General features: G+C 39.8%; 1 protein-coding gene across 1 annotated transcript in view; it reads left to right on the top strand.

The window, feature by feature from the left end:
• The window catches only part of dnah7 (dynein, axonemal, heavy chain 7), a 92,543-nt gene that overhangs the window by 56,843 nt on the left and 17,320 nt on the right, over positions 1 to 18,380 (top strand). Inside the window, exons 44-59 of the mRNA XM_075480439.1 lie at positions 302 to 482; positions 713 to 898; positions 1,295 to 1,458; positions 1,788 to 1,942; positions 3,934 to 4,124; positions 7,755 to 7,888; positions 8,004 to 8,339; positions 8,594 to 8,720; positions 9,040 to 9,234; positions 11,711 to 11,803; positions 11,890 to 12,066; positions 12,266 to 12,427; positions 12,535 to 12,735; positions 12,883 to 13,044; positions 13,772 to 13,957; positions 17,750 to 17,887. Coding sequence (XP_075336554.1) covers positions 302 to 482; positions 713 to 898; positions 1,295 to 1,458; positions 1,788 to 1,942; positions 3,934 to 4,124; positions 7,755 to 7,888; positions 8,004 to 8,339; positions 8,594 to 8,720; positions 9,040 to 9,234; positions 11,711 to 11,803; positions 11,890 to 12,066; positions 12,266 to 12,427; positions 12,535 to 12,735; positions 12,883 to 13,044; positions 13,772 to 13,957; positions 17,750 to 17,887 — 2,788 coding nt within the window. The remainder of the gene's footprint in view (positions 1 to 301; positions 483 to 712; positions 899 to 1,294; positions 1,459 to 1,787; positions 1,943 to 3,933; positions 4,125 to 7,754; positions 7,889 to 8,003; positions 8,340 to 8,593; positions 8,721 to 9,039; positions 9,235 to 11,710; positions 11,804 to 11,889; positions 12,067 to 12,265; positions 12,428 to 12,534; positions 12,736 to 12,882; positions 13,045 to 13,771; positions 13,958 to 17,749; positions 17,888 to 18,380) is intronic.

Below are 18,380 nucleotides of genomic sequence, written 5' to 3'. Positions count from 1 at the left end.
ATGAGCTAATATTTTTTCACGAGACAATAAAATGTCTCACTTTTGACATTCTATTTAAATTTTACACAGTTAAACAACTTTTTCACAGTTGGGTTTATTATAAAATGTACCATAAATGCAAATGCTATGATAAGCTACATACAGGCAACAGAGCCATGTCTCAAGAGCCCCTGGGCATATGCTATTGTATGTGGTTTAACAATGTCAACTATCACCATTATCATACAGTTTAATCTTAGATTCCAACCTATCCAAAAAAAATGCAACTAAACTGCTGTTTGTCATGTGATGCATCCTCCAGAGCAGCCAAGGTGGTGGCCCCAAAAAAGCAGAAACTTCAACAGGCTGAGCAGGAGCTGAAGGTAGCCATGGGATCCCTGCACATAAAGCAGGCTGCCCTCAAAGAAGTTCAAGATAAATTTGCAAAGCTTCAGGAGACATTGGAAGCAAATAAAAACAAAAAGGCTGACTTGGAAAATCAGGTTTGTAATATATGTTCTTGTGTATTTTTTTTTTTGTTTACTTCTTTTTAAACTTACTTTTTAATGTATTTGAGGGATTCAAGAAGTAGATGGCATTGCTATTTTGAGGCCAAGCTAAGTTTGAAACAAAAGTATCTATTTTAACTCTGGTGAACACTTTTTTAAGTTAGTATGTAGACTTATGAAAACGACAACAGTTGCAATACATTTTATCTCTCAATGCCCTAAAGGTGGATCTGTGCAGTAAGAAACTGGAGCGAGCTGAGCAGCTGATCGGAGGCTTGGGTGGAGAGAAGACACGCTGGAGTGAAATGGCTTTAAGTCTCGGACAGCTCTACAATAATCTGACTGGCGACATCCTTATCTCAGCAGGCATAGTGGCTTACCTTGGGGCCTTCACCTCCAGCTACAGACAGGTAAAGACAACTGATGCAAATCTACAGTCAATGAGAGACAGATGTTTGAGAGCAGTTCATGAAATGCAGACTCTTTGGAGGTCCCACAGCACTTGCAGTTTTCCTCTTTATGAGCCTCACATGTCTCCAAGATCAAACTACATTTTAAAAGTCGTGTTTCATGTCAAGCCTTGTTTGTTTGATGCCAGAAAACTATGTAGAGGAAACAGAATTAGCTCATTTTCTTGTTTTTAAACCTTTGTTTAAACCTGTGTAAATGTCTGTTTAAATATGTACATTTTTGTGTACATCTTAGATAGTTTGTAAATATCTTTTATAATCTTTTTAGCATTGTACTCCTGCTGTGTATGTAGGGAAGTAAAAAGAAAGTCATTAGCTGTGTTTGCCCCTCTCCAGGATCAGACAGAAAAGTGGATGAATCTTTGTAAGAGCGAAGAGATCCCATGCTCAGCTAACATGTCTCTGATGAACTCCCTGGGTGAACCGGTAAAGATCCGTGCATGGACCATCGCTGGCCTGCCATCAGACAGCTTCTCCATAGACAATGGTATCATCATATCGTGAGTACTGAAGACGGACTTTTTAACCTTAATGTTTTCGTTATGCTTTAGGACTTTAATTTGGTAAAGATGGATGTCTCAACTTGTTTGGTTGAAGCAGCATTGTTTTTTAATCACTGACATGTCCAGCTGTAAGCTGTCTAACTGTGCTCAGTGTCAATGTGCACTTCTGAGTGAATCTCTGCATCTTAATTCTTGTGCTGCAGCCTTTCCCCTGCTGTTTGGATGTCTCACAGTTAACAGTTACAAATCTTTCACTCTGATTAGACAGCACCATTTGATCACCCGCCACTTTGTATGCGTGTGTGTGTGTGTGTGTGTATTTGTAGAAATGCCAGACGATGGCCTCTGATGATTGATCCCCAAGGCCAGGCCAACAGGTGGGTGAAAAACATGGAGAAAGCCAACAGCCTGCATATTATCAAACTGAGTGATACCAACTTTGTACGCACTCTGGAGAACTGTATCCAGTTTGGTACCCCTGGTAAGTATTTTTATAGATTTATCCTTTTGCTATAGCTGTTTTATCAGTGTGTGCCTCACCCATCTTGTTGCAGTTCCTATTATTGCCCGAGGAGGTCCCTCTTTACCACAGAGACTACTAGTTGCTGTACAGAGACCGTTGCCCTCCTTTGTTCTGTATTCTCCAATATTACTCTTGAGTAAGGCATTCTGATGAGCTTTTATTCAGGCCCCTGCACCAGTAGAATGTGTCAAATGACTGCAAACTGTATAGAAGCTAACCTCAATAATCTTTTGTGTATTCACCATTTTTCCTTCCGGATAGTGGGGTCATTCTGAAATCTTGAGGCAAATTTCTGTCTTGTGTCTTTTTATAGCGTCTCGTCTCAATCCCCTGTTTTAATGTGTGGATGCAACCTTTTGGTCTACAAGATGCTTTCAGATTAAACATCTACTGTCAACTCACAGGCAGACAACATTTAAAAAAACAAAAACTGTATTTTGGCAGAATAATTCAAGATACAGCACTGAGTGGACATGAGAAGGAACATCAAGAGGGAATTTAGAGTTTCGAACAGAGAGAGCAATACAGCCATTAAAAAGACATCTAGATAATGACCTTACTCGGCCAGACATCGGATCTTTGCTTACCAGCAGACTACAAGGCGATAGTTCAGAGTTGCTTGTCCTTGCAGGTTGTGAAGCAGTCCCTTGGGGATTTAAGCCTGATTTATACTCGGAAACCAGGTCGTCTGCGTGTGTGTCGCAGTTAACGCAGACATGCCCCCCCCCCCTACGCAGACACTACGCAGACACTCTGGTGCACCTCCTCAAAATTGTAACTCACCGCAGACAGTGCCGCAGACTGAAGTTTCACTCCTCATAGCCTATTTTCTTATTTCGCACTTTCCTGTTGTTTGTTTTGCAATCCATAATCCAAATGATGTGCGCCTTTCTTCTAGCATGATTTAAGAGTGGTTTTTCTACAAAACCTCAATACAAAGCACCATCTAATACACTGGAATGTAAGCAATATCAATGGGTCTTTGCTCCAAAACAATCTGGAAAGAGTAAATAATCTTTGGTGAGCTATTTTATGAGGAAAAGAGTAAAAAAAACTGAATAAACTCCTGATGACACAATGTCAATAATAGATAAGCAAATGTTCCTAACATGAAAACAGCATTATCATACTTAATGTGAAATCCCATTCAAAGCGATGTTATGGGGGTCAGGCATTTGTAACTTGTAATGTTCTGTGTGCTTCACTGATTTCTTGATCTTGCTTGTGTATCCTCCTGACCATGGAATTTATTTTGACGGTGTGGAAGGTCAATGTTATGGACTGGCCAAAAGATGAAAGAGGGTGTGAGTTTAAGTTTAATTCACCCTGCAACTTTGAAATATATCACTGTTGTTGTACCTGTGCCAGGCTTAAAAGGTTATTTCAGTACAAATAATATGCAGAAAACAAGGGTCAGGAGTTATTTCGAGTGCTTTCGAAAGGCAGTAAAATTGACACAACACCATAAAGTGAAAGAGGTCTCCATGAAATAAATGTTGCATGAGAAAAACTAATCAAACACAACAAATAATAATGATAGTTGGTATTACAGGTCCTGTTTTACAGCAGCAATATGTCTAAACTAATTGTAGTTGAAAGGCTGTTGCTGATCCAAGAATCCAGTGGACCACGGGCACGGTTACCTTTCTAACCCTGGAGTGTGAAAGAGATGTGGTATAGCCCTCAAATCTCCTCTGAAGGAGTTTGGAAGTCAATGCAATGATAACACTCAGGTGCTGTGCAAAAACAATTTTCCTTGACTTCCGTCTGGCTGCACACTATGTAGCAATTTACAATTGTGCAATGGCTCAGCTGTTGAGGTTAGCAGTGATTGTCAACAGCAGACAATCTGACAGCTCCAAAGTAAAATTGTTTTTAAAGATGTCTGAAAGAGACAGGTTTCTCTTGACAGTTTGGTTAAAAAGTCTTATTTGAACCTTTTCTTTCAGTGCTGCTGGAGAATGTTGGTGAGGAGCTGGACCCCATCCTGGAGCCTCTGCTGCTCAGACAGACCTTTAAACAGGGTGGTGCAGTGTGTATCCGTCTTGGAGACTCGACCATTGAGTATGCTCCTGATTTCCGCTTCTATATCACTACAAAGCTACGGAACCCCCACTACCTGCCTGAGACCTCCGTTAAGGTAGAAAAAAAAATCCCTCGTTGCTCCACAGGCGTTGAACGCATACAGAATCACAAATGGTTTAAAATTACAGCAATCCTCCTTCGCACCAACTCTTCACGCAAACATACCCAGACAATCCTAAACTCACACGCCTTTAGTCATAAAAGTGCAGCACAGCATCTCCTGACAACAGCCACACACCAGTGTTTGCAGCAGGTGCCAGTGTTGCTGTAATGAGCCTTGTGCAACTCTCCATGCTTTCTCCCACCCCTTGGTATGCAGATGGGGCTGGTACCCTTCAATCCTGCAGATACATCTTCCACAACAAAGCTTCTGCCAACATAGCAGGAGAGATTAAACATATAGATGCTGGTAGTTACCAAAGCAGAATGATTTGCATTTTTCTGCATTTACAATATTAGTTTAATCCCAGTTGGCAGTAAAAAACAATGTCATTTTGTTGAGCTATCTCACCCTTGAGATGTCAAGTGAGGCCATGCATTTTCTTTTTGCACTATGCTAACCATACATTGTTATAGACCGCTTTAGTAAGGAAGAATTATTAGTCTAAATTCAGCCTGTCAAAAATGTGTCAGTCACATAATTTGGGTTAGATGCTTTTCTTTGCTTTAATATTGAGTTGTTTCTAATCTATTTTCCTCTGTTGAAAAATAATCATTGCGTTTGCTCCTTAACTCTCAGTTATTGCATCATATCACTCAAATGAGAGCACATATTTACCTTAGCAGCACAGTGAATCATTGTTTCCCACCCTCCCCAATAAAAAAAAAAGTATTCCAAGAAAAGGGGCATGAAAGAAAATTGCATTACAGAGAGGCAAGGGGTTGGAAAGCATTACCGAAGATCACATTTCAAGCATCTATTTGCAGGAGCTCGGCTCTTTATGGCCAGCTATTAGATTGATTCAGCTCATTTTTCACAACTTGCTCAGTTCTTTTTTTTTTTTCTTGCTTTTGTCGAAATCTTTTGTTTTTTTGGGCCTACTCTACAGTGCACTATGAGGTTTCCATTATTCTCATTAAATCCCATTAGAAATGCAGTAGCTCCAAGGACATGAGGGTGAGCAACTAGAATACCAGCCCTCAAGAAGCAGCAGGAACTAAGGGAAAAGGAGAAGGGAGGCGTATGAGTGAAAAGGACAAACTGGAGATTTATGTGTGCCCTGAGTCTTTACCACCAGCAGAGTTGGCCTCACTGCATCAATAGAAATGGAATTTAGCTCCAGAGAAGTGCACTCGTTTAATAGGGCACAATGCAGATACTAGATATAGGCTTTTAACCTCTAGGTAAGTGCAAAGCAGGATGACTGTGCCTGTGGTAACACACACTCCATCACTTTGAGCTATAACACCTTTTTACAGAGGCAAGGAACAAAAAGAAAGTCTTCCCTGCTTTTTTCAAAGTGCTGTATTGGGAATTAATTGGTCAGGAAGTTAGTTGGTACTGAACTTGACTTTATTTCAAAATGAGGCTTTCAATTATTTCTATGAACTGTTTTTTTCAAGGGCAGAATGACTATTAAGCATCAAACTATTGGTTTTCTTAAATTACCACAGTGTAAAAATGACACGTATGCTCAAAAATAAAAAAATAAAGCCCACCGTGGTTAAATGTCCCTAAGCAAGGTGCACCTCGACCAGATACATTAAGAGACTTCTAGCAGGTTACCAATTTGCTATTTTACCACTCCTCTTGGCAGAATTTGTAGAGTAACCTGCTTCATCCATTCCTCAAACAGTTTTAATGTGTGCTTGTTATCATTGTCCAGGTGGAACACCCAGTTGGAGGTATTAAAGGGATAGTTCGCCTCTTTTGACATGAAGCTGTATGACAACCCATATTACCAATATCATTTATGAACATTGACTTACCCCCTGCTGCGTCCTGTGAGCCGAGTTCCAGCCTCGTTTTGGCGTTGACAAAGGTAGTCAAGCTAGTTCGCTGGGGCCACAAAAATAAAGCGTTTTGCTTCTCAAAACAATATGCGTTCAAAAGTAATACATTTGCATCACAAAATCGTTCATCCAGAAAAAGTCAGACTATTTTCTCTCCCTTCGTATCACTGCGTGCTGTCTAGACCGTGCAGATCAAAGTGCAGACCGAGCAGTCCCCTGCTTCCAAGCAGAAAACACTGTAACAGGTGCAGAGATCATCGTACATGCAATCGCAGCCAAATTCCCTGCACAGATGTTGTGTTTAAGTTAAGTTTAAATTGTGATTTGGTCAGATCATGCTGCAGTTATAAAATAAGGATTTTAACTGAAACAGTCTGAAAATACTCTAAGCAACAGTGAGTTGACACATAGTCGTAATGGGCTGATGTTCAGTCACATCCTCTGACCCTTTTAGCAGCCTGACAAAAGAAACATTAAAATATTCAAATGAGAGCAGCTTCGTTGGAATGTATTAATATTTGCTGTATTATTAGCCTCTTGTGCTTTACCGTTTCCTTTTTAAAAAAGGCAAAAAGATGGAACTTTGGAGCATGTGTGGAGGGCCAAGGCCAATTTGAGTCTATACATGCTGGAGGGGTTCAGCCAACGACATCATTGGGTTTGTTAGCCCAAATTTAAAAAGCTAAATGGTGTACAATTTCGTTTGGACTAACATGCTTACACGCATTTTTTAAAAGTCAAGTTTTGATCGGACTTACACAATTTGTTCTTTTAGTTGTGCAAATAATTAAGGAATAAAGTTTTTCTATTCTATTCTAAATGGGCTGAATTAACATTTGGTACAGTGCTCTTGGGGTTGAATGTCTCATCTTTACTCCTCTGGTTTTTGTGGCCAGACATTTTAATCATTGACTCATTTGACCACAAAACTTTTCTCCAGAAGGCTTTGTCCATCTGGTCATCTGCCAACGTTTAGTCAAGCTGTTCTCTTTTTTGGACAGCAGCCTCACAATCCATGGCAATGTAAAACTCAATGTGTTGTGGACAGTTTTTGAGCACTTCTATAGCAGACTTTGGAGCTCGTAGATCTTGGGTTGTTTCTGACCACCCTGACCATTTTTTTTCTTAGCAGAAGCAAAGTTTGAATCTTCTTCCCCAACTTAATAAAGTGGTTACCCCTACAAGGATTTATACTTTCATCCAGTTTTTTGAACTGCTGCTCTTGGAATCTGCAGTTTTTCTTAGAAATGAACTAAAGAGTCTATCCTCCTTAAGTTGATCTACTTTCCTTTTTCTCAGATCTACAGTGAGCTTATTCAAGGATTGTCAAACAAATCATTTCATGTTGGCACAAATAAGCAACAAGGTGAACTCCGTCATAAACTACAACGGGAAGTTAAGAGGCCTCGATAGCTTAAAACGCATTTTTAATCTTTTGGCACTACTAAATAAATAATCAAAGCCAGGTCATTTATATTTTAAATGTAGTATGTATAAAGACCCCAGAAAAATGTAATCGTATGCACCAAAATCTTAAGTGTGTTTTTGATTAAAGATGTATGTTGGACAGTCTTTTGCCCCAGATAGAGAATATTTCAAAGACATTTTTGAGGGATCAGTTTTGCTATCTGCTACAAGAGTATGAAAACTTTCAGTCGGACATGTGCAGGCTTCTTTGTACACGTTTATGTCTGTAAGCTGTATGTAAGTGTGTCTATCTCTTGTGATGCAGGTGACCTTGCTTAACTTCATGATCACCCCAAAGGGCATTCAGGATCAGCTGCTGGGCATTGTGGTGGCCCAGGAGAGACCTGATCTGGAAGAAGAGAAGCAGCTTCTCATCCTACAGGGAGCGGAAAACAAAAGGTATAGATGTGCAGACCAGATCTATATGTCTAACATGCTGCACAAAATGAAAAAATATAAAGGCCTTCCTCACAGGCCTTCCTCACACGGTTCATTTGACTTGGATTTTTGTCAGGCAACTGAAGGAGATTGAGGACAAAATCTTAGAGGTGCTCTCCTCCTCTAAGGGCAACATTCTGGAGGATGAGACGGCCGTCAAAATCCTCTCTTGCTCCAAGGTGCTAGCCAATGAAATCTCAGAGAAGCAGGCTGTGGCCGAAAAGACAGAACAGAAGATTGATAAGACCCGCATGGGTTACACACCCATTGCAGTGCATTCTTCCATCTTATTCTTCTCTATTGCTGACCTGGCTAACATTGAGCCGATGTACCAATACTCCCTCACCTGGTTTATTAACCTCTTCGTCAGCTCCATTGACAGCTCAGAAAAGAGTGATGACTTGGAACAGAGGTAAGCAGGCCTGGCTTATGTGCCAGCAATATACAAGTTCCTATGAGTCTCTTACTTTAAGGCTCTCAAGAAACATTTTTATGGTTTATCTCCACTCAAAAAATCCCTTATAAAATGTTAATTATGTTATATGTTATAAAATGTTTATTACCAGTAAATGTGCTTGAGAGTGGATGAGTTTGTGAGTTGTTTGGTTTGAATTTACGCTCCACTGAGTAAGATTATTAAAGCTGTGGCGTATGTTTCTCCCTCAGACTACAGATCCTTCAAGACCACTTTACCTACATGCTATATGTCAATGTGTGTCGCTCACTGTTTGAGAAAGATAAGCTGCTCTTCTCCTTCTGCCTCAGTGTCAATCTGCTCATGCACAGAAAGCTGGTAAGAATATACACAAATCATCACAGATTTGCTACACAAATAGCAGATGTCTGAGAACACGTCCAACATAGTTTTTGGATGTATTAGTGAGTGATTAGCTTGACAAACAAGCTGGTTATTGTCAGTTATTGGACTTTGTCTTTTCAGTGATTGCTATAATTCAGCAAACTTGTATCATGTGTACTCAATTTGAGTAAAGCTGCTACAAAAAAGATAATTCCCGAAATTGTTAATCATTAATCCACTTACTCACAAATACTTGTCATTTGGCTGCTGTGTTCACAATCTAATAAGTGCATGATACTGAATACTGTTTTAGGTAGATGTAGGGGAGTGGCACTTCCTTCTAACTGGTGGTGTGGGTCTGGATAACCCCCATACCAATCCCTGCACCTGGCTCCCCAAGAAGTCTTGGGATGAGATATGCCGTTTGGATGAAATGGCAAGTTTCAAAGATCTCCGTCATCATATGACAGAACTCAGAAATGAGTGGAAACAGGTCTACGATAGCCCAGTGAGTTTCATCTTTCATCTTCTTGTGATTGCTGTATGTATAGTGTGTCAGAGAAACACGTGACAGCAGACAATATGGTTTAATGTCCACATCTTTAAAGTCGGCATGTATAGAATAGAATTATTTAAAAGAACCAGAGGGAAAAGAAAATGTGTCGGTTTACTCTCAGATTACTATTAATATACATGAATAGGAATTGATTAAATATATTTGGGCAAGAAATGTGGACATGATTGACATTTTAATAGTTGAAACTGAGTCACTTTTCAAGAGCCAAAGTGTTAGACCACATCTACTTAGGTTACGTAGGTTCCCCAAGAATGATGGCTTGGGGAACCAACTGACCATAGTCTGCATAATAAATGCAAAATATTCAGAGCTTTTGAGAGCTATGTCCCAAGTACGACATGTGGTGGTATACTGGGACCGTATGCACACGCAGCTTCTTTGGTTCCAGCAAAACAAAACTCAGAGCAGTGCCACATTGGATACTGTGCACTGCTTTGATGTGACATCTCATGACTGTGCCTCAAAGTTCAGAAGCTTCACACTTTCTGTAGCTGGATCTTCAAAGTGTGTCTAGTTAGATTACAGATAGAAAAAGCAAACAGAATAAAAAAGAAAAAAGCTGACGTTTACTGAAGACATCTTTGCATTTATAAAGATATGATATAAGTGGAAACTTCAACAGTACTTCATAGAATAGTTGTTCAAGAAACTGATGAAAGTGCTGGTGTTGATCTAGGCTGTTTATAGTGTTGGACTACCAAATGTGGTGAGGCAAAGTTTAAACTGCTTGTTATGTAAGACTGCAGCAAAAGTTGTGTCTTTGTTGATTTGCTTGTAAAAGCTTGAAAAATAAGTATGATACAGACAGAACTATGCAAAACAGTTTTGGTAAGTGTTGATGTGGGCTTTGGCACAAGAGTCACAGGTGAGTTTGCCCATCATGAAGCTGAGCAGGGCAGCTCAGTGATGGACATTCCACCTTTGGTGTGAGCAGCCTTGTGGCTAATCCACCACCACTTCTTCACAAAGCCATACACTGGGTTACACCAGCTTCCAAATTCAGTTAAATACTGTGTTTCTGTCACAGAATGTGAAACGATTATTATACACACATTAATAGCTGCCATCATGGAGTGTTTTTATTTCTTAGTTTGTTATCATCTTGTATAATTCTTTATCATTCTTTATCTTTATCTTTGTTATGGTTAAAAGAACATTTTCTTCTGTTAAAATTGAGTTTTTTGTTCTTTTAAACAGCATCCTTTAACTTTTTTTCTGATTCTGTTATATCATAACTTTTTTTCTTTTTTCTTTTCATGCTTTATGTCAAATAGATGAGTTTAATTATTTGCTTTGATTTGAGTTTGATTATAATCTAAATACTGCTTAGATATAGGACATATGTATAGAAAACAGTGCAAGGGGAAATAATTTACTTGTCAGGTACAGTAGAGAAACAGAGAAGATAGTCAACCATCTAGGAATTATGAAGTTTATTGAAGTTTTATTTAATTAAATCCATTCCCTTCCTGTTGTGTAAATCCTATACATTTTAGATGCAAGAACAGCTGTTAAATCAATATGTGGTGCACACAAAAGTGTATGCAATGCTTTCGTCTATTTGCCATTCACACACATGCACATGCATATACGCACTATATTTGATTTATAATCAGCACAATCAGCCACAACGCTTCTGTCTAATTAGATCTAGTTTGTTCCAGTTGTAGAATTCACATTTATTCAGTCTTGACGCAAGAACAGCTGTTCAATCAAGTCTGGCTCTCAGACTCTCAGACTCTCACACACCAACACATTGCTGTTCCCACGGAGAATCCCCTGGAGATCCTAAATAGGTGTATCCGTCTCAAGCACCTGCCAACACACATAGCCAGAAGTAACTCCACAAACAGCCTGGGGGCAATAATTCCAAACATTTCCACTACCATTGCTCGCTTCCACTGGTTCACTAGTTCCACAAATTAATCAAACATATAGCTGAGAACCAGAATCTTGTGTTTATTTTTCTTATTTTTTCCTACCTCTGTGTCCCTCCACTTTTTCCCTTCCCATAGCTGTTTCTTTTTCCAAAAATGTTTTCTTACACATTCACACATTCTACTTTCTACTTAATGTTTCCTCTTTCTACTTAAAAGTTTCCCTAAAAAATAATTCCTTCAGTTGAATTTATCTTTATGGTAACCTTGATGAATAAAAGATTGTGTTTAACCCTCATTCCAAACAAAAGCAAAATATGCCCTTTAATCACCTGGGTGTCTGCCCTAGGTGATTCCTCTTGGCCTGTCTCTACAATTTGAATTTACGCAACAGAAGATGCTGAAAAAAAATAGATGTGAATATATTTGTGGTACATTCTTCCCAGAAAGGCTCTATGACAGCTATGATTTTGTTTAAGCGTCCACATGTTCCCTGCTGAGGCTAAAGTTTGTTTCATACATATTTACAGAACCCCCATCAGACTCTGTTCCCTGATGAATGGCAGGAGAGGCTGAGCCAGTTTCAGAAGATGTTGGTGGTTCGTTGTCTCAGACCAGACAAGGTCCGTTGAAAGAGCGAGTCATGTCAGTTAAGTTAGACTTTTTTTAAAATAGCCGGCATTAATTATTCTGTTGATTCGCCCTCCAGATTATTCCCATGGTGCAGGAGTTTGTTTCAAACAGTTTAGGTCGTCCCTTCATCGAAGCACCACCCTTCAACCTAAGTAACGCCTTTGTTGACAGCCACTGCTGTGCTCCTCTGATCTTCATCCTCTCCCCTGGCTCAGACCCCATGGCAGCTCTGCTCAAGTTTGGAGATGAAAAGGTACAGAGACATCTGGAGAATTTGGCAGCTTTGAAGCTGGCTGCTTGCACAAACTCAAAATGAAAGGATGTATTGAATCCTCTAAACTGAGCAGGCTCCCACAAAACACTCACAAGCACTGAAAAAAATGTGCATCGCTCAGTGCAAAATACAGATAAGTAATGCAGCGTCTGTGTACATTTCTGATATTATCCCTCAGGGCTTTACAGGTAACAAGCTGACCTCGCTCTCTCTGGGCCAAGGCCAGGGTCCTATTGCAATGCAAATGATTCAAACAGGCATTGCAGAGGGCACATGGGTGGTTCTTCAGAACTGCCACTTGGCCACCTCATGGATGTCAACACTGGAGAGAGTTTGTGAGGTCAGAACACGGTTTCTACACACAGCTTTTGTACCCTGTGAGACGAATGTTAATGTAGCTCTTTACATATATTCATGCAATGACCCGTGCTTTGTGACTGTGAACAGGGGCTGATTCCAGATACCACCCATCCAGACTTCAGACTGTGGCTGACTAGCTACCCATCTCCCACTTTTCCCGTGACGGTGCTCCAGAATGGTGTGAAGATGACCAACGAGGCTCCGAAGGGCCTCCGTGCCAACATTGCACGCTCCTTCTTAATGGACCCCATCTCTGATCCAGAGTTTTTTGACAGCTCTAGCAAGCCAGTAAATTTCCCTGCATGTTTGAGTGTTTGCCCTGCTTGCCTGCTGTGCATATCACATGTCTACTTTTCTTTTTGCTGTTGGAGTACAGAATAAACACTTCTATTTGTCTTGAAACTTGCCTTCCATCTGTGTTTATTCTCTTCCCAGGCTGTTTTCAAGAAGCTCCTGTATGGCCTGTGTTTCTTCCACGCCTTAATCCAGGAGAGGAGGAAGTTTGGACCTTTGGGCTGGAACATTCCATATGAGTTCAATGAAACTGACCTCAGGATCTCTGTGCAGCAGCTACACATGTTCCTAGAGCAGTACAAGGTAGCTGCACTTTGCGATTCACATTGAAAGATCAGATAGAATGTAAACCAACACACAGACCAATAACTGAACAAATTACATACAATGTGCATTGCATGCCGTAAGAGCCTTGTTCTGGCATACATGCTTTCTACTGGATATACTCCTGTGAATTGATTTATCTTGGTTCATAAGAGTATACACTGTCACATGCAGGTTTACATCCATGATCCTCTTCTCTGTATATGCTATGTTCAGCAGCTATGCCTGTAATAGAAACTGGCATTCACGATTGGGTTCTGGTTTGCTCAAGTGTTCACTTTCATAAGCCATATTCAGAACCCCTCTTGACATTTTCCCACAAACGCTCCACCACGTCTGGTCCTCCTGCTGCATCTGAGAAAAAGGGACAGAAATAAAATACTATGGATAGCTTTTTTTGTTTGAGGTGACATTTTCAGCTTGTAACTGAGTGTTGATCAGTGAATTTGTAAGTGAACTGTTTCTTAAGAAAATGCCACACTGGTAACAACCTTCTATGTCAATTATTGCAGTCTCCATTACAAAAGTTAGTTCTAAGAATTTTGGTAATGCTGTTTTGGTAGAGAGTAGATGCAAAATGAAGCACAACAAACTGAGAATGTGCTCATATACATTGATGTTTGCATGTTGAAATCCAGAATTGTTCTATATCCATCTGCTATTGTTAGGCCCTCTTATAAAGTGTGAAATTTCATGTTTTCTGCAGGAAGTTCCATTTGATGCTGTCCGCTACATGACTGGCGAGTGTAACTATGGAGGCCGTGTGACAGATGACTGGGACAGACGGACCCTCCGTACGATCCTCTCAATCTTTTACACCTCAAAAGTCATCGAAGACTCTGAGTATAAATATGATCCCAGTGGCTTTTACTACGCACCAGCTGAGGGAGATGTAAGTTACTCAACAAGCTTCGCTATAAATCACTGAAAAATCATGTGGTACTGATCCACCCAGTTACCCTGTGGGTCATACTGGTTAACTGTGAATTGTTTATTTAAAATTAGGGCTGGGCGAGTTAACTCGTTATTATCGCGTTAACTTGTCAATTATTTAACGTCGATAAATATTTTATCGTGCATTAAAGCAGGCTTTATTTTTATTTTTTTTTAATTACATTTTTTTTGGGGCTTTTGTGCCTTTAAAGCGGCAGTAGGCAACTTTTTTTTAGTCATATTAGCTTGAACTGTCATGGGATTCTGGAAGTAGAATATTAAATAGGCTGTTTAGGAAAAATCCCGAATTCTGTAGCTCCCTCTGAAGCCTGTAATCATGCTTACAAAAACCGAGCGCTCCCGGCTGATTTTAACCAATCAAGTTACGGTGGAGGAATCCTACCTGTCAATCACAGCTTGTGCACACGCTGCTGAGCGTGAGTCTGCCCCAGCTTGTGTGCGCTCACACTGGTGTGAACTCACGTGCACAACCTCGTCCACAGAGGGGGAGGGGTTTGGGGGGCGATTCGGAGCTTGTTAGAGGTTGGGGGAGGGACCTGAAAGTTGTGTCAGTTCGAATTTTCCGACTTTAGACTCGCAATTTTGAAAACTTGCCTACTGCAGCTTTAATGGATAGGAAAGTTCAGAGAGACAGGAAGTAGGGGGCAGAGAGAGGGGGAACAACACGCAGCACTGGGCCGTCCGATGCGGGACTCGAACCGTGGCCAGCTGCAGCGAGGACTATAGCCTCTATAAATGGGGTGCCTGCGCAACCCACTACACCACGGACCACCCCTGTTTTATAATTTATTGTATTATTGTAAAAGTCTGTTGCTCACAGGCTTTTATTTTTGTAAAAGTCTGTTGCTGTCTGCTGCAGAACCGGAAAAGAAAGTAATTGGCGGATCCACCAAACATGGAGAAGGGTACGGAACTTTTACTCTGCCATTTTCATTTTAAAGTTCTTCCAGACGGCGGAGTCGACAGAACCAAAGTCATCTGTAAACACTGCCAAGTTGAATTGTCTTCTCACCGTAGTAGTTCCAGTCTAAAATATCACTTAAAGGCAAAACACACAACTGATACCAGCAAGTTATTCAAGGAAACAGACAGTGGAGCGAGGCTTCTACATAAAAACTACAGAAAGATGCTGATGTTAAAAGTGTGTTTCCACAACAAATGTTATGGCACTTTCATTCATATGGCAGCACATTTAAAATAAAACTAAATGCTAAAAGCTATACACTACTTTTGATTAAATTTTTGGATTTTGCGTACAAATACTAATCAGGGCAATCATGTGATTTTTATTTTTTATTTTTATTTTTTTGTTTATTTTTTTATTGAACATAGACAGAATTACATGTTATCACAATTGGCATCAGACATGGGCACAATGATACTTCAGTACAAAAAATAATAAGGAATGTACAGGCACAAGCACATGGACAACACAAACTATTCTCTCCAGGCCAACCCACATACCCCTTTTGTTAGTGTCTCAAAACAGTCCGGGCCCAGGTAAGTCATAAATGGCCCCCAGATTTTGTCAAACTTGTAAGGTTCCTCTTTTAAGTAAAAGCTGAGGGCCTCAAGAGGCATGAATTCCAACACCCCATTTATGGAAACCCACTTTAACAGAATACATCTTCCGGCACAGAAAAGCAAAAAAAAAAAGGAAATCATGTGATTAATTAGATAAAAAATTTAAATCGTTGCCCAGCCCTATTTAAAATGCCATAATGAGAGATGATTGAAGGTGTCAATACTTGTGAAACCACCTTTGGAGATATCAAGGTGACATTGTAAGAGGTTCAGTCCTCTCTCAAACCATCTGTTTTCTTTGTCCTCAATGTGAACATTACTGTCCACACAGAGCTGTCCCTTATCCTTAAGATTCAGGTGGATGCTGAATCTTCATCTGAGCTTTTGTCTCTCTTACATTAAGCTTGAGGAGTGGTTGTTTAGTTTCACCTTTGTAAATTCCATTCCCTGCAGCACTGAACTGCACTTACAGCATTGCTTGGCTTATGTTTGTGTATTTCATCCTTAGGGGGAACCGGTTTTTGTCCAAGACTAGGACACACTGGGAAATTGTGTTTGGAAATAATATTTCTTGATTTTTTTTCAGACAGTAGCCACACAAAGAATGACAAAAATTGTGCACATGTTCTACTTTTCCTCTCTGCGAGATGTTGTAATTTCTTTTCTTACATATCTCTTTGCTGACTTAACAGAAGTCCAATTTGGGGATCCAGACGTTTGAAGAGATGTGTTGTTATGTGTTTGCTCCTCTTCAATTCTCTGTGTTTTAATGGGGTCACTAATGGTGTCAAGATCTGATGATGGTCCTTTTCTGTTTCACTGTCTGGTTTGAGTCAAAGGGTTTCCAGTATACCAGAGTTCTCAGACTTGTGTCCTACTCTGTGACCTTGATGATACTGTCCTCCAAATTAATTGTTCAGTGAAGTCTTCTACTTGGGTTTGTATTTTGACCCAGGTGTCATTCACATATCTGAACCAGTGGCTTAGTCTTCCCTTGCAGAATGTCAGGGCTCTGCTTTTCACTTTGTCTATGTAAATTGTGTTAAAGATTGCAAAAAGAAGCTGGAGACGTACAAAAAGATGAGCATCCAAGGTGTTACTGTATAATGCTGTTGTTGTTTTGGAGCTCCACACCAGTTGTATCAGTAAGATTAAGTTAGAAACCAGGACTCAGGACAATTTCCATTTATTTTCTTTACAATGAAAATAATATACAAACAAGCACACAGCAAAGACATCATTGTTTGCATTTTATATGCAGATTACTAATAAAAAATACATGTTAAACAAGGAAAAAGTGACTTTTACCAAACATATGTATTTCAGAATAATGTTGCAATTAATCCTCTTTGTCAAATCTAACACTGCAGCATAATTCAATTCAATTCATATCAGTTTTATTTACCATATGTAGCGCCAAAGTACAACACCTCTCATCTCAAGGCACTTCAATAATACAGTCTAATTCAATCCAATTGGAATTCAGTTCATTGTAATCATAATCCAATCAAATCCAATTAATTAAATTCAAAATTAGTCCAACTCTTCAGTCCAATCTCCCGTCCTGAGCGTGCCTGAGGTGACTGTGGAGAGGAACGACTCCCTTTTAACAGGAAGAAACCTCTGACAGAACCAGACTGAAGAAGGGTGGCCATCCGCCTCCACCAGCTGGGGTCTGAGATGACAGAAAAGAGGGGACAACAAACACCGTAACACCATTCATACATGCACATGTATGCAAATACACATAAACATGTTAGGAAACATTTAATTATCAGTTACAAACCCATCAGGTACACAAAGCTGCAGGCTGTGTCATTGTTTTAGAAAAAAATGACAAAGTCTTTGGTTTTAATTCATTCACATTGTTGCTGAGCTACCTTTAAAAAGTCATTAGGAGGTAGAATTTTCTGTAACAAGGCACAGCAGGTAGCAACTGTCCCTGAGAGTTGATATATTTGTTAACACAAGTGCAATCTATGGCATGCACCATTATATTTGGCATTTTGTTCTCCAGTGCTTCACCCCGTCCACCCAAATCTTTTATTCATGAATTCGCATTTACATATTCATTAAAATAAATGTCAGCAATCTGAGGAGCACAACTGTTTTTCAATGAGTATTATTACTCGAGATGATTCCGGATGTTTTTGTTCTCTGACTTCACCTCATTCCTCTCCCTCTGTTTTCTCCTTTTCTCTTTCAGTACAACAGCTACTTAGAATTTACAAAGTCACTTCCCCTGAACCCGTCGCCAGAGATATTTGGCATGAACGCAAACGCAGATATCACCAAGGATCAGGCAGAAACACAACTCCTGTTTGATAGCATATTGCTTACACAGGTAAATCCACCTCACCTTATAACAAACAACTGTATCATATATAAATATATTTTGGATAATAGATTTGGAAATTGTTTATAAACAATTTAGAAATTTGCATTAGTCCATGCAGATGCTCTCATATATGGTTTATCTGAATTAGTTGATCTATATACAGATTTCTTTTGTAAATATTTCAGATTTTTATAACCTTTTTAGAACTGTAAAACTGGAGGGGGGGATTTTCAGAGCCAACAGCCTTGGGTCACTTTCAAAAACTCCTAATTCCCAATAAGTCTGACGCTGTGCAAGTCATATTAAAACAGAATACAAGGATTTACAAGTCTCACAAACCAGGTATGCAGTATGAGGTTTAGCACTGTCCTGCTGAAATATGCAAGACCTTACCTGACAAAGATGTTCTCTGGATATGGGCATATGCTACTCTAAAACTGTATATGCCCTTCAACACTTATGGTGCCTTTCCAGATGTGCAAGTTGCCAGTTCCATGGG

The sequence above is a fragment of the Odontesthes bonariensis genome, chromosome 12 (genome assembly GCF_027942865.1).
Source record: "Odontesthes bonariensis isolate fOdoBon6 chromosome 12, fOdoBon6.hap1, whole genome shotgun sequence".
Taxonomy (NCBI): Eukaryota; Metazoa; Chordata; class Actinopteri; order Atheriniformes; family Atherinopsidae; genus Odontesthes; species Odontesthes bonariensis.
This window is presented reverse-complemented; position numbering and strand designations above follow the sequence as displayed.